General features: G+C 38.4%; 1 protein-coding gene across 3 annotated transcripts in view; it reads right to left on the minus strand.

The window, feature by feature from the left end:
* The window catches only part of SLCO4C1 (solute carrier organic anion transporter family member 4C1), a 61,369-nt gene extending 51,740 nt beyond the window's left edge, over window positions 1-9,629 (minus strand). For 2 of the 3 annotated variants that reach the window (XR_005019173.1, XM_036845513.1), the window contains exons 1-2: window positions 9,259-9,629; window positions 5,932-6,195 (exon numbers count right to left, since the gene is read on the minus strand). Coding sequence is in view for 2 of the 3 variants with exons in the window: in XM_036845513.1 (XP_036701408.1) it covers window positions 5,932-6,195; window positions 9,259-9,604 (610 nt within the window). In the remaining variant the exon portion in view is untranslated. Of the gene's footprint in view, window positions 1-5,931; window positions 6,196-9,096; window positions 9,166-9,258 lie in introns of those variants that run through there. The other variant, XM_036845514.1, reaches the window with a different exon arrangement.
* Window positions 9,630-17,134: the final 7,505 nt, after the last annotated feature.

Below are 17,134 nucleotides of genomic sequence, written 5' to 3' on the forward strand. Positions count from 1 at the left end.
AAAGGACTCAAATCAATAAAATTAGAAATGAAAAAGGAGAAGTTACAACAGACACTGCAGAAATACAAAGCATCCTAAGAGACTACTACAAGCAACTCTATGCCAATAAAATGGACAACCTGGAAGAAATGGACAAATTTTTAGAAAGGTATAACCTTCCAAGACTGAACCAGGAAGAAATAGAAAATATGAACAGACCAATCACAAGTAATGAATTGAAACTGTGATTAAAAATCTTCCAACAAACAAAAGTCCAGGACCAGATGGCTTCACAGGTGAATTCTATCAAACATTTAGACAAGAGTTAACACCCATCCTTCTCAAGGTCTTCCAAAAAATTGCAGAGGAAGGAAAACTCTCAAACTCATGCTATGAGGCCACCATCACCCTGATACCAAAACCACACAAAGATACTACAAAAAAAGAAAATTAGAGACCAATATCACTGATGAATATAGATGCAAAAACCCTCAACAAAATACTAGCAAACAGAATCCTGCAACACATTAAAAGGATCATACACCATGATCAAGTGAGATTTATCCCAGGGATGCAAGGATTCTTCAATATATGCAAATCAATCAATGTGATACACCATATTAACAAATTGAAGAATAAAAACCATATGATCATCTCAATAGATGCAGAAAAAGCTTTCGACAAAATTCAACACCCATTTATGAAAAAAACTCTCCAGAAAGTGGGCATAGAGGGAACCTACTTCAACATAATAAACGTCATATATGACAAACCCACAGCCAACATCATTCTCAATGGTGAAAAAGAGAAAGCATTTCCTCTAAGATCAGGCACAAGACAAGGATGTCCACTCTCACCACTATTATTCAACATAGTTTTGGAAGTCCTAGCCACAGCAATCAGGGAAGAAAAAGAAATAAAAGGAATACAAATTGGAAAAGAAGAAGTAAAACTGTCACTGTTTGCAGATGACATGATACTATACATAGAGAATCCTAAAGATGCCACCTGAAAACTACTAGAGCTAATCAATGAATTTGGTAAAGTTGCAGGATACAAAATTAATGCACACAAATCTCTTGCATTCCTATACACTAATGATGAAAAATCTGAAAGAGAAATTAAGGAAACACTCCCATTTACCATTGCAACAAAAAGAATTAAATACCTAGGAATAAACCTACCTAGGGAGACAAAAGACCTGTATGCAGAAAACTGTAAGACACTGATGAAAGAAATTAAAGATGATACCAACAGATGGAGAGATATACCATGTTCTTGGATTGGAAGAATCAACATTGTGAAAATGACTATACTACCCAAAGCAATCTACAGATTCAATGCAATCCCTATCAAATTACCAATGGCATTTTTTACAGAAATAGAACAAACAATCTAAAAATTTGTATGGAGACACAAAAGACCCTGAATAGCCAAAGCAGTCTTGAGGGAAAAAAACGGAGCTGGAGGAATCAGACTCCCTGACTTCAGACTATACTACAAAGCTACAGTAATCAAGACAATATGGTACTGGCACAAAAACAGAAATATAGATCAATGGAACAGGATAGAAAGGCCAGAGATAAACCCACACACCTATGGTCAACTAATCTATGACAAAGGAGGCAAGGATATATAATGGAGAAAAGACAGTCTCTTCAATAAGTGGTGCTGGGAAAACTGGACAGCTACATGAAAAAGAATGAAATTAGAACACTCCCTAACACCATACACAAAAATAAACTCAAAATGGATTAGAGACCTAAATGTAAGACCGGACACTATAAAACTCTTAGAGGAAAACATAGGAAGAACACTCTTTGAGGTAAATCACAGCAAGGTATTTTTTGATCCACCTCCTAGAGTAATGGAAATAAAAACAAAAATAAACAAATGGGACCTAATGAAACTTCAAAGCTTTTGGAAACCATAAACAAGACGAAAAGACAACCCTCAGAATCGGAGAAAATATTTGCAAATGAATCATCAGACAAAGGATTAATCTCCAAAATATATAAACAGCTCATGCAGCTCAATATTAAAAAAACAAACAACCCAATCCAAAAATGGGCAGAAGACCTAAATAGATATTTCTCCAAAGAAGACATACAGATGACCAAGAAGCACATGAAAAGCTGCTCAACACTAATTATTAGAGAAATGCAAATCAAAACTACAATGAGGTATCACCTCACACCAGTTAGAATGGGCATCATCAGAAAATCTACAAACAACAAATGCTGGAGAGGGTGTGGAGAAAAGGGAACCCTCTTGCACTGTTGGTGGGAATGTAAATTGAGACAGCCACTATGGAGAACAGTATGGAAGTTCCTTAAAGAACTAAAAATAGAACTACCATATGACCTAGCAATTCCACTACTGGGCATATACCTAGGGAAAACCATAATTCAAAAAGACACATGCACCCCAACGTTCATTGCAGCACTATTTACAATAGCCAGGTCATGGAAGCAACCTACATGCCCATCGACAGACGAATGGATAAAGAAGATGTGGTACATATATACAATGGAATATTACTCAGCCACAAAAAGGAACGAAATTGGGTCATTTGTAGAGACGTGGATGCATCTAGAGACTATCATACAGAGTGAAGTAAGTCAGAAAGAGAAAAACAAATATCGTATATTAACGCATATATGTGGAAGCTAGAAAATGGTACAGATGAACCGGTTTGCAGAGCAGAAATTGAGACACAGATGTAGAGAACAAACGTATGGATACCAAGGTGGGTGGTGGGGTGGTGGTGTGATGAATTGGGAGATTGGGATTGACATGTATACACTGATGTGTATAAAATGGATGACTGGGCTTCCCTGGTGGCGCAGTGGTTGAGGGTCTGCCTGCCAATGCAGGGGACACGGGTTCAGGCCCTGGTCTGGGAAGATCCCACATGCCACGGAGCAACTAAGCCCGTGAGCCACAACTACTGATCCTGCGCGTCTGGAGCTTGTGCTCCGCAACAAGAGAGGCCGCGACAGTGAGAGGCCCGCGCACCGCGATGAAGAGTGGCCCCCGCTCGCCGTAACTAGAGAAAGCCCTCGCACAGAAACGAAGACCCAACACAACCAAAAATAAATAAATAAAAAATTTTAAAAAAAAAAGGATGACTAATAAGAAATAAATAAATAAATAAATAAACATTAAAAAATAAAAATAAAATACATTGAAAATCAATCACTCCTCTAGATCTCTACTGCTATCAACCCCATCCCAACCACCTTTATTGCTCACCTGAACTACAGTAAAAACCTCCTGGGTGATTTCCTCCTACCTACTCTTGTCCCTCAGAACAACAGAAGCCAAATGATCAATTAAAAACATAAATAGGGCTTCCCTGGTGGCGCAGTGGTTGAGAATCTGCCTGCTAATGCAGGGGACACGGGTTCGAGCCCTGGTCTGGGAAGATCCCACATGCCGCGGAGCAACTAGGCCCGTGAGCCACAACTACTGAGCCTGCACGTCTGGAGCCTGTGCTTCACAACAAGAGAGGCCGCGATAGTGAGAGGCCCGCGCACCACGATGAAGAGTGGCCCCCGCTTGCCACAACTAGAGAAAGCCCTCGCACAGAAACGAAGACCCAACACAGCAAAAATAAAATAAATTTAAAAAAAAAAAAACAACATAAATAAGATCATGTACCTCCCTGTGTAAAACTCTCATGAATTCCCATTGCACTTGAAGGAAAATCCAAATGCCTCACACTGGGGTCTACCTGCCTCTCAAATTCATCTCACGCCACATTCTCCCTCGCTTTGATCATGCTGGCCAAAACTGACAATTCCGAAAACCAGCCAAGCTGTTTCCTGCTCCAAAGCCCGTGATCATTTTTTCTCCTGCCTGGATATCATCTTCCTTGGCTGGGTCCTCATTATCCAGTTTTTAATCACAATGGCCTTTCCTTGCCCACAAATTTTCCCTTTTGTACACTATTACTTCACACTACTTGTTCTGTTATACACTCACCTCAATCTTCAGTTATCTTGTTTGTTTATTTTGTGTTTCCTCCCACTAGTATATAAAATCCAGAGGGCATGAAACAGTTTCACTGCTATTATTTCAGCATCATGTATAGTCCATATCAATAAATATTCATCATAACGAATGGCAGAATAATGTAAGGGCAACCTGAGTTTTTGCTTTTATTTGCCACAGATAAACTATTATTTAAATTATGAGTCTTAATTTAGTGTAAAAATTTTACAGATCAGCCAATTCCTCTACCTAATCTACCTCAACTAAAATAATGAAAAATATCAATATGAATTTGGTGAAAACCTGCACAATACACAATAATGTACTAAAAGTTTATAACCTGGCTTCAGCAACCTTCTTGGCTTCATCTCTGGCCACAAACACACCTTAATTTGTGGCCATTTCCCTTTAGTAAATATAAATTATTCAGACTGGCTGCAACTCAACACACGTATGGCAAGAGAAGAAGCTAAGAAGACGGCTGAGGACGAATCAGGCTTCTGCACCGGACTAAGTGTTTATGTTTTAGTTTAGAGAGTCAAAGATTTTTTTTAACAAAGTCTGTATACTTTAAGAACAAACAGGGCATCTGATCAACTGGAAAAATGAGGGATTAGATTCAGTACAAAGATCAACACCTAAATACTACAGACACAATAATATTTTTGCTATCATAGACTCAGTTTCGTATTTCTTGTGTGACAGGCTAAAATTCAGCTTTTCCCTTTCCTCTTTGAAATTAAGATTTCAAAGGTATTATACTAAAGCCTACATGTGTTTTTCCCAAATCTACCCCCAGAGAAAGTATGTGAAGTTGGCCTGATAAAATCCTGTGGAATCTTAGATAATATACTAGAATCTAGTAACTGTTCTTTCTACTGATAACACATTCACCGTATCCAATTCATTCCAAACTGTATCACATTTTTAAAACATCCTCTCTTGGGCCATATGCTTGCATATTCTATTTTTATTCCCAAAATGAAGTCTGCTTTCTAAATAAGTGCACTCCTAAAACCATGCTGCATGATATATACTTTGTTATTGAAAATATTTTCCCATTTGTTGTCATTCTATAATTGGGAAATAGATTTAGGAAAATGTTAACACTTTAATATGAATTTTCAAAATTAATACAAATACAACAATCTTAACTTTTTAAAAATAATGCCTATTGTGCAGGAGGCCCCAGTTCTCCTTTCTTCTTACTATAAGCCTTTTCTTCATTTACCTAACCTATCAAAACTTCAGATTTTGTAGCCCTCTGATTTTATTTCAATACTTGCTATTAAAAGTCTCAGGAAGGACAAAAAATGTTAAGGTCTACTTTCATTAGCACATTTCTTGGGCTCTACCATGATCATTTTTCCATTAAAAAGGATTCTTTGGGGGAAAGAAAAGGGAAGAAATATAAATAATCAAACTTCCTTTCTGAGCCTTTAAATAATGTACTGACCAGAGCAACACTTTAGGTAACTCGTGAAGTTCTGTGTCTCTAAACTAGAGTCAAAAGTAAAGCTAGTTTCAGTTCTCAGGAAAAGCCCCACTCCTATAAGTTTTACCTCTCTTTCTCAAATCAGGAGTCAACATGTCCAGGGTGCAGAGCTATAAGCACAGTAAATAAAACCATAAAGGGAAAAACTAGATCTTAGAACCCCAGTGAAGTCACACCACCTGTAAACCAAAACAAGTCATGTCTTTTCTGAGGAAGATTGTGTATAACATGGGGAATGAGTATTCGAGGATTAAAAACTTGGAGAACCACTGAAGGGATGAATAATGTGCAATCTGTCTCAGTAATCTCCTAACACAATTCACATCATAACAAAGCAGTGAGCAGTGGAAGAGACTAGCCCTTACCCTATTTACCCATACAAGTGAGCTGCAATATAGAGTTGCAGTATAACATAGTTTCATACTACTTCTTAAAATAAGCAAAACACAACAGAAACTTACCTTCAAAAAGGGACCCGAATTGGTATTTTCCACTAAAAAATTTTGGCAATGAATATACAAGTGCTCCCAATCCTATCATAAAGGATGCAAATGCAAGCCATCTTGGTTGGTGTCCTCTTTCACCAATGAATGATACAAATAAAGACAACAAACAGAATGCGATATCATAGCTTGATGATATCAAGCCTGTCAGGGAACTCTTCAATTCATAGCGCTTCTCAATAGTGGAAATGCTAATATTTACTAGGCCATTTACCACCATACCTAAAAGAGAGAAGAGGAAATTTAAGTGCATTATTATAACTTTACCATATAGATTATGATTATTAACGACATACTAAAATTTGATTGTTTGTTTCTTCTGATATTTTTAAATGTACCAATTTTAAAAATCTCAAAGTTTCAAAGCTAAGCAAGCCAAACATATTTCCTTTACAAATCAGTTCGCTTTTAAATTATACACTTGTGAATTTTCAGATGTTAAATAAAATTGATGCTTATCACATACTGAATTATAACTAACTTCATTTTTCTTTAAATGACAAAAAGACTGGTAAAGTCTCATGAGGCTGGTTTGCTAGAGAGTTTCCAGGTGTAGCATAGTCCCATGGACCTCGCTTGAAAGAGTACAAAATGTACAGGTGATTGAGAGGTCAAATACTAAAACTGCTCAAATTACTCAATCTTTAAACATATTTATAACATGAGATCCTTGACTTAGTCTTAAGAAAGGTGAAATTGAGTTCTCAAACCTCTATTTTCTTCTAGCACTCTTTAAAGTTATATTTAAAAGTTCCTGGGGCAAAAATAACAAACTAAAAGTCTTATTTTAACCCCTGGCATTCTAAATAATAGGCAAAGTAACGGAAAAAAGAAAAATAAAAAACCCTTATACTTCATCTGCTCATTATAACCATGATGAAGGAATACAAGATAAACAAGGAAAAGCTGAAAATCCAATTTTGACTGACAACAAAAATGTTCTGCTTGGATATAGATTAAATACACAGAAGTTTAAACATTACTATAAAGTGAAAATAAAAAGCATCTGATCAAATTACAAAGTTTTTAACTGATTATTCCTTTTACTTAAGAGGCTACCATGAATTGTTTTCATTCATTAATTAATAGAAAGAGTATATCCAAGTCATGATCTCTATAATCTCTTCAAATTTTGCTTTATCAAGGCTGTAACTAGGAATGTATTTCAAGAAAATTTATATAAGTTTTAAAAGTCCTAACATGATTTTTACTTTTATGCCAGTTTAATAAATTTATAAGCCAATTTATAATTCTTGATGTTTTAAGATAAAATTTCTAAGGTACCTAGGAATGACACATTTATAAGGAGATAAGGTTGTCTGAGAATTTGAAAATTTCCCATCTAAAATCAACTTTCCGACACACTTGCCATACTGATTAAAAGTCAGTCATTAGAACTCACTGTTTTTATGGTAAAAAATTTTCTAAGAAAGCAAATTTGCAAACTCTTATGGAAATATAGCACTTTAAGCCTATGATCTCAATGTGAATTCTATGCTACACAAGTTCCAAGAACTTTGCTTTTAAAAAAAAGAAATTTCATGAAACATTGCATACTATGTTGTCTATTGTAAATGCATGAAGCTATGAGGTACCTTAGGCAATTAAGTGCTAAGAGAAATCCTGTTTATCTTTGAGAAGTGCTGGGTTAAGTAAACTCACTTGACAAGTTTTGGGTCTTTTTTACCAATTAATCACCTATTACTATATCATGGAAATGGTCTTCCGAAGGATCTTGTTTGAAAAACACAAAAATAATGTTTTCAGTCATTCAGACTTAAACCAAAATAAGAACTTACTGGGTCACTTTCATCTCAGATTATGCTTCTGAAATTGGAGATTTCTAGGTAGAGTAGCTCCAGGCTAAACTTGACACATTTCTCTAAGAATTTCAATTATATTCGATAATAATTTTAAACAATATTTTATATTAAATGCAAAATTATATATTCTGGAATCATATTGAAATTTCAGAATACGTTTAAGATAATACACAAGACAAGGAATTTTTTACTTGTGTCCAATTTCTTTGAACTTTGCATTCCCTTGACACTAAGATGCTTCACAATCACTGATTTTGGACAACTGAGATCAAGATGTTGAGAGAAGGCCAACTTTGGTGGGGACAAGAAAGGTGGAAAAGGAAGTAACTCTTTAGCACAAAACTGTTGCTAGTAGAAGAGCTGCAGACTCACAATCAACAAATATTTACTCAGCACCTAACCTGTGCAAGGGACACTGAGTTGCTTTAAGACAGTGGAGCAGGAATAAGAACAGGAAGAATATATTTAGATATAGTCTTCTGTTAATCTTAAAAAAGAGCAATTTCAACCCACCTCCTCCCCCAATTTTTTTTTATTACATTTCTTTCAATCAGTCCTTGATTGCCTCTTTACAAAATATTTTTTAAACTATGACTCAAGTGACCAAAAAATATCTACATACCATCAAATGCTAGCTAACCATCAGCATGTCCTTGAAGATGCTGCACTTCAATGCCCCCCTCCTTAATTTGTCGCCTTAGTGTAACTTCCCATTTCTTTCATTCCCCGCATGCTTTCTTTCAGGAGAGTCATTGTCCCTCGGCCCTACTACTCACTCCTCCAAATCAGGCTTAGATTGCAAACTCCTGAGGGTATAAACCTGGACTTTATCAGTAACTCCCGAGAGAATCTAAAAGAGATCCTTGAACAAACTGCCTTACCAGTTAACAACGCCTGAAGCCTTTGCGGATTTACTCACTGGGCTCCACGTGTGCATCCAATACACTCAAACTATACTCACAAAACACGAATGCCTAGATCTAACCGATACCATATATTTTCAACAAGTTTCTCCTTCGAGAACCACCCTACCTCAACTGCAAATTTATTAATTCTTCTCTTCCAGAAACAACGTAAAAAAAAAATCCTTTTAATAAGGGGGTTTAGCAAAATGTATGTTTTTGTAACGTACAGTGGATCTCCCCCGCCCCACCCCCCAGCAAAAGGTTCCCGAAGGAAGGCTCCACTCATCTTCTTTGTAGGAATCGAATCGGCTAGACTGAGGTAGAACACTAAAGAGAAAAAGCTTGTATGGCAAGTTTTAAATGTTTCCATAAAAGAGAAGCTAAAATGTAGATACCTGAACCTCGTAGGTTGACGTCGGTGCGAGCGCTTCCAAGTCCCAAGCCTGGGGCCACCTAGCTCGGCGCGTCGACCCCTCGGCCTCGCGGCGCACCTGCCCTCTCCTCCCCGCCGGCCCCCCGCTGGCCCACCGCCCTCTCGAGCCGGCTCTGGACCTTACCTTGCGTGAGGGCCAAAAGGCAATAGTGAAACAGAAAGCCCTGGGGCGTGTTGCAGCACTGGAGACACTGGGGTTGGAAGCTCCCCCACCCGCAGGGCCCCTCCTCATACTCTGACAGTGACTCTGGCCCGGAACGCTCCTGGGAGCCAGGAGGAGTTACTGAAGAAAGAGGTGGCTCCGGGGACTTCTGGGGCTCCTGAGGCTCCTGCGGCGGCGAACCCTCTCTCAGGGGATTGGTGGACGAGACAGAGACCTCGACGGAAGAGGACGATGGACACAAACGGCGCGGGCTGTACGGACTGGAGGCGACGAAAGCCGGGTTCTCGATGCCTTTGCAGCCCTTCATGATCAGGGTGGGTTCTCCCGACTCCCGTGCGCCGGAGCCGCAAAAAACTAGGTCCCGCTCTGGCTCCTCCTCCGGGCAGGTAGCAGCGCCCCCGTGCGGGAAGAGTTCCCGCCTGCCGGGCGTCCGTCTGCAGGGGCTCTCGCCGCCGCTGGGACCCTCCTCAGCCAACTCGCGGCCGCCGGCGGCGCAGAACGCGGGCGTCTGGCCCCGCCGTTGTGTAGTTGGCGCTCCGCCGCGCCTCACCTGTCGCGTGGGCGTGCGGCCCGGCGGCCGCCACGTGAAGGGGAGAGGGCCCTCAGCCCACCTCGCTGCTTCCCAGAGCCCAGGGACTGAGAACCAAATAAAGGCTGTGAGAGTCTCCTGGCCCTAAAGTTCCCCCTGGGTGCTGCCGGGAAGGCTGTAAACACAGTTGCATCAGGAGATCGTTCAAGAAAATATCCGGCGGTTTTCTTCCCTTGCTGCTTACCAAACCAGGCTAGGTCTGGACTCCAAGAATCACGCAGCCACAGGTACAATACTTTGGATTCCATGAGCAACGTGGTAAGACTTTCACCTGTAACCCTCCCTAGAAACGAAATCCCCAGCCGCCCTTCAACACCGCAGCCATTAGCACCACGACAGAACCCCTTTTTTTAGCTTTCACTTCCCCCAAACTGAAGGAATAGGAACTCAGAAACTTTAAAGCCATATATATAATATTCTTTCTGCTGTACATTGCCTATCTTAAGATTAACAATAGTGATAGTCGTGTAAATAATTTCTACCTGTGGAATAAATAAGAAAAACACTTTGAAGAACTGAAACCATTATGCTAATTGTAGTTACAATTCATTCATTCATCCTTTCATTCATTCATCAAAACATATTTATTTCCTGAGTGCCGAACACTGTTCTAAGCTCTGGGGGTACAATAGTGCACAAAAACTGACAAACACCCCTACCCTTATGGTGCTTTCATTCTAATGGGAGACAGACAATAAGTAATAAATATGTAGTACATCTCTACATATGCTATGGAGAAAAGTAAAGCAAGGACAGGCTGGAAAGTGTGCGTGTGTGTTAAGGGAAGGGGGAGAATTTGATGCAATATTTTAAAGAGGGTGGTCAGGGAAGGCCTCGCTGAGAAGGTGATATTTGAGCAAAGAACTGAAGAAAGTTAAGGGAGGGAGCCTGGTATATTGGGGAAGTAGTGTGACTGCGGTGGAATGAGATGGTTGGAGAGCAGTTGGAGTTGAAGGCAGGTAAAGGGGTGCAGGTGGGGTGGCGGAGAAGTGATTGGGGCCAGACCCTGTAGGCTATTATGAGGACTTTAGCTTTTATTGTGATTAAAATAAGAAGGTTTGGAGCTAAGGAGTGACATGATCGTGGTATGATTAAATTTTCAAAGGACCCATTCTCTGTCCCCTTCTGAAGGTATACTAATACATCCCAAAGTAATATATTTTAAACAGAGACGTTTTTCAAACTATATATCATGGTCCTGGAATGTTTATCTTTCCCTAAATGAACTATTTATTCCAATAAGGAACATAATAAAAACCACAAATATTTTCTTTTTGCTATGTAATCAGGACTACATAACACAAAGCTGTTATGCTTCATAAGACTGCAGATTGTTAAGGAAACTACTTCCTCAAATCTAATTGTTGGTTGTAAAACTTCTCAAACAATATGTCTGAACTACCTTTAGCAAAGTTAATAGAGGTCTCAGATATTACTGGATACTATATGGTATATGATATTTTCAGTACGTTAGTACTATTATTTATAAGGGTCCTTTCATCGAAAGTTAGAGTACTTCACTAAATATTAATTAATCATGCTATCAAGTTCTAGAGATAGTTTTCAAGTCTTCCTATCCTCATTTAACACCTGGCTGGTTGCCTGCCCAAGAAGCTACTTCTACATTCAGTGCTAATACCTCTCAAATAGCAATGATTTGGTAGCATATGATGATCATATCCAAGTGTAGCCTTAAACCCAGAGAAAAGAGTATGGTGATGGAAGGTTTACCTCTCATCCTGAAACAAGATGTTTTTATTTATAACTGTAGACAGTAGGCTCACTTAAAGTGGCCTAGAGGAATATTTTCCAAACACTATTACCTTTTAATGAAATAAAGTAGAATTCAGAAGAAAAAAAATACACAGTGCATGACACAGTACAGTTTCACAAGTACTATTTTGTGAAAATTTTGTTTCACTTATATACACCTATTTTACTGAGTTGAAGGATTAAGATATAAAACATTTATCTTATTTTGAACAGACATACATTCTGTTCTTTATTCCCTCACAGTCAAAAAAAGTCTAGACTGGCCTAGAACCTAAGGAAAGAGCAGAAGTAGGAGCTAACATTTTTTAAATGTCTGCTATATATCCCATTATTAATCCTTACAAGAGCAGTATCTATTATCATCTTCATTTTACATATTAAAGAAACTACATTCCAGAGAGGATTAGCAACTCTTCCAATGTCATATAGCTAATAAATAGCCAACCTTATTAAGGATTTGAACTTAGTTCTCTCAGTTAGGTATCTTCCCTGGACATTGCATTTTCTCTCTTATAATTGTTACAGCCTGTCTTCGTGGTTAGGATTATTGCATAGCAATTCTGAGAGATCAAAACTCCTATTTATCTTGTATTGATGAGATTTAGAAGACTAATGTTGCTCTGAATTCCCCAGATTTGGCAGACATTCAAATTAGGCTTGGTATGTAATCCTCCTAGGCCTTCTATTGAAAAAAGTTTTGAAAAAAATAAACTTACAGTAGTATTTAAATGTGTAAATAGATATGATCACCATTTTATCTATGAAATATGAATTAATTTAACCAATCAGCAAAGTTTGCTTTGATGAGATGTAAATACATTCATGGTTTAAGACTACTTTGCAGCTTTGAGTGAACAAATTCAGACTATCGAAATCAAAGTAGCATAATCTTTATGCACTTAAATCCATACTGTCTAAGGAGAAATCTCCACTGTTGCAGTGAGGAAGAGTAGAATTTTGTTAAAAGATTAGCAAAAGCGCTATTTCTTCATGCTGAGTACTTTTTTTTCCCTTTAATTTATTTATTTTTGGCTGTGTTGGGTCTGTTGCTGCGCGCGGGCTTCCTCTAGTTGCAGCAAGAGGGGGCTACTCTTCTTTGCGGTGCAGGCTTCTCACTGCGGTAGCTTCTCTCGTTGTGGAACATGGGCTCTAGGCGCGCGGGCTTCAGTAGTTGCAGCACGTGGGCTCAGTAGTTGTGGCTCACAGGCTCTACAGCACAGGCTCAGTAGTTGTGGCGCAAGGGCTTAGTTGCTCCGTGGCATGTGGGATCTTCCCAGACCAGGGATCAAACCCATGTCCCCTGCATTGGCAGGCAGATTCTCAACCACTGGGCCACCAGAGAAGCCCCGTGCTGAGTACTTCTTGGTCTTCATGAAATTGTTATCAACACTACTTTCCTGTTCCCTTAAGTTCAGGTTTGCAACAAAGACAAAACAAAACAACTTTATGGATTTTGTCTGTGATAATTCTGTGGAAAATTGTCATTTTAAAATTCTTTGTTCAACCTAGGGTAAATCTAATGAGCATAGTCAAAATACCATCTTAAGTTTCAGGAAGTAATTAATAAATTGCTATTTTTTTAGCAAATTTCATTTGCTATATTTTTAAACTATGGAGAATGGGAGAAAGAACAGTATCCAGATTTTAAAGTAGAACTCCACCAATGTACACAGAAGCAGATGTCCCTGCCTATGGGTTTCATTTTCTGGGATGTGCAGTAGGTCTGCCCTATCAGGAACTGGATGAACCTAGGTAAAGTGGCTTAGTGACAGAAGCTTTCAGGATTATCCCACCAACTCCCCTTGCTCTGACTCCATGCTTAAAAGCATTCTAAGGATTATATTTTTGCCTTCCAAGTAGGTATGCCTATAGGGTGAAAATGTACTTATATGCCTATTTGAGTATTTTATCATATTCTTTTCTGTTTGCTTTTAATACTTTATTAGTTCCCTTCCAGTTTCAGACTGATGTGAAATCTTTAGCAGTATAATACTATGAGGCTCATAGAATATTAAAATTGGAGGGATCTTGAGGAAGCCTGAATAGAAAGATGGTCAAACGCAGATATTTTTGAGATAATTTAAAATTTCAGCATTCATATACACAATACTATATATATAATGGATAACTAATAAGGACCTACTGTATAGTACAAGAACTCTTCTCAATACTCTGTAATGACCTATATGGGAAGAGTGGATATATGTATATGTATAACTGATTTACTTTGCTGTACAGCAGAAACTAACACAACATTATAAATCAACTATACTCCAATAAAAATTTTTTTAAAAAGAAAAAACAAAGCAAAACAAACAAAAAAGAAGGAAGCAACACCAGAAAAAATTTTTTTAAAAATCCCAACATTAAATATTTATTAACACCACTAGATCTTATATTAACTAAATAAAAGCAGAAAAGCAATGAAGCAATCTAAGTGATCCTCCTAGTATTCTTCACTTTAAATGCTCTAGAAAATGTATAATTAAAAATAAATTGGGCTTCCCTGGTGGCGCAGTGGTTGACAGTCTGCCTGCCACTGCAGGAGACACGGGTTCGGGCCCTGCTCTGGGAAGATCCCACATGCCGCGGAGCAACTAGGCCCATGAGCCACAACTACTGAGCCTGCGCGTCTGGAGCTTGTGCTCCACAGCAAGAGAGGCCGCGATAGTGAGAGGCCCGCACACCACGATGAAGAGTGGCCCCCGCTCACTGCAACTAGAGAAAGCCCTCGCACAGAAACAAAGACCCAACACAGCCATAAATTAATTAATTAATTAATTAAAAAAAAAAAAAGGGCTTCCCTGGTGGCGCAGTGGTTGAGAATCAGCCTGCTAATGCAGGAGACACGGGTTCGAGCCCTGGTCTGGGAAGATCCCACATGCCGCGGAGCAACTAGGCCTGTGAGCCACAACTACTGAGCCTGCGCGTCTGGAGCCTGTGCTCCACAACAAGAGAGGCCACGACAGTGAAAGGCCTGCACACAGCGATGAAGAGTGGCCCCCACTTGCCACAACTAGAGAAAACCCTCGCACAGAAATGAAGACCCAACACAGCCATAAATAAATAAATTTTTTAAAAAAATAAAAAAATAAATAAATAAAAATTAAAATTAAAATTAAAAAAAAGTAAATAAATTATAGGGACTTCCCCGGTGGCGCAGTGGATAACACTCTGCTCCCAGTGCAGGGGGCCTGGGTTTGATCCCTGGTCAGGGAACTAGATCCCACATGCATGCCTCAACTAAGAGTTTGCATGCCACAACTAAGGAGCCCACCTGCTGCAACTAAGGAGCCCATGTGCTGCAACTAAGGAGCTGGCAAGCCACAACTAAGGAGCTTCCCTGCAGCAACCAAGACCTGGCGCAACCAAACAAAAATACATAAATACTTTAAAAAAAACACAAATTATATCTTAAGAAAAAATTTAATGCTGATAGATTTTTTTAATACTGCTTTGAATTGCAGTTTCACAGAAAAATATATTTATATTGAGGAGAAATGCACCTGCATTTTTCTTTTAGTAATACTGATCATAAATCATTAAGAGATACATCCATAAACATGACTGATCATGATTTTTAAAAAGAAAACATGTAAACATTTAATACAATAATCCCATAAGAAAGCAAACTCAGTAGGAAGTGAAAAATGAACTACTAGTATAAAATTTACTGTATAGTACCAAGTTAAGCTTTTCACTAAGTGATTGTTATTATAATTCACTCAAAACACTATGAACTCTATAAAAGCATACTTATGATCAAATATCACAACAGTAGATATAGTGAAGAAAGCATAATTGGATTTATATTTCAAGAAATGCTTTAAACTAGAAGAAATTAACCTACTATAAATTAGTAATTAGGATATTATTTCTAAAACATATTTCTTTTCTACTCAAGGTCTGATTTTGATGCCTGGAAACAGTCTTCAACATGCTATGATTCTATAGGATATACACAATCACAATGTCATAATCATAACAAAATGCCATCTTTACTGAATAGAGAAATAGCCATCCTGCCACTCTTGATAGTCCCATCACATCCACAATTTAACCACTATCCATTTCTTAACAAAGGAAAGGAGATAATGAAGGTTACTAAAATTTAGATTTATAAAACTATACAAGACAGCGATTTCATTTGTTCCAGCAGTCCGCTTCTAGCAAGATTTATGTCAAATACACCCAAAAACTCAATGCAGTCAGAAGCAGAAAATAGGCCAATAACAGATAAAGCGATAGCGGTGAGTGAGGAATTTTCATAAATTCTTTCACAATAATCTTTTCACAATTTACTGGGAGTTGGGAGAAGTCTGGTGTGAGGCTGAGGGAGCTAGCAGGCTGCTATTAATTAGCAAAATAATTTACTTGTAAATAAGAGCTTTAATGAACAAAGTTCAAGGCAGTAGACATAGGTAAAACAAAACAAAACGTTTACATTTCTACTTTACAACTTGTGAAAGCTCTCAGAGTATGCTCTTATAGGACAAGGACAAATGTTTTATACTCTACAAAAGAGATATGAAAATAGAGAATTGCTTAAGTGAGTATCAGAGAAAATTCACAGAATCAACTGTCTATTCTTTGATGAAGAGGTACAAGGATCTCCATACTCCAGCTTATCAGGGGAGATGAAAATTTGCTAGACTAGAAAAAGAAAATAATACTGAAGAACTATAAGAAGTAAAAACTTCTGAGGCAATGGTGAAATAAAGACAAATTTTTTTAAATATGAAAAATGGAATACAAAAAACTGGCATTAAAAGAACAGTCAGTGAAGGGACTTTCACTTCCAGGCAGGATGGAGTAACAGAGACTGGATTTAACCTCAACTTGAAACACCCAAAAGAAAAAGAAAAATAGAAAAAATATATGAAGGAAAAAAAAAGGTTTTCAAGACACTGGATACCAGGTAATGAAGGACAATCATCTCAGAGAGATGGGAAACAAACTAGGTGAGCAGTTTATTGCCTTGAGAGAGTTTTCAACTGATGGTGCGGGTAGGGTGGGGCAGGATGTGAGATCCATAAAAAACCCATCAGACTCTCTTGGGTTGAGGAGACACAGCTGAAGGTCCAAGACAACTAGAATGTGCAGGACAGAGTACTGGAGAGGAGAAAGCTGGACAGAGTTGATATGCAGAGGGTTCCCTCTAGTATTCAGCAGAGAGCACATGTATGGGAAGAAACTATCCAGGGAAAGAACCATCTGAAGGGATTAGAGGGACAGTGGCCAGTAAGACAACATGAAGGTGAAATAAAGAAGTTTTCAGACATTAAAAAAAAAACCCAGAAATAATTCATCACCCAGAGCACCTGCACACATGTTATGGAAGTCCTTCAGGCTAAAGGAAAATGATAACAAGTGAAAATAATGACTTATGCAAAACAATAAAGAACACCAGAAATGAGGAGATGGAGCTCAAGACCCATGGAGAAATATGTGTGATTTTTTAAAAATTATTTCAGT

The sequence above is a fragment of the Balaenoptera musculus genome, chromosome 3, assembly GCF_009873245.2.
Source record: "Balaenoptera musculus isolate JJ_BM4_2016_0621 chromosome 3, mBalMus1.pri.v3, whole genome shotgun sequence".
NCBI classification, from domain to species: domain Eukaryota; kingdom Metazoa; phylum Chordata; class Mammalia; order Artiodactyla; family Balaenopteridae; genus Balaenoptera; species Balaenoptera musculus.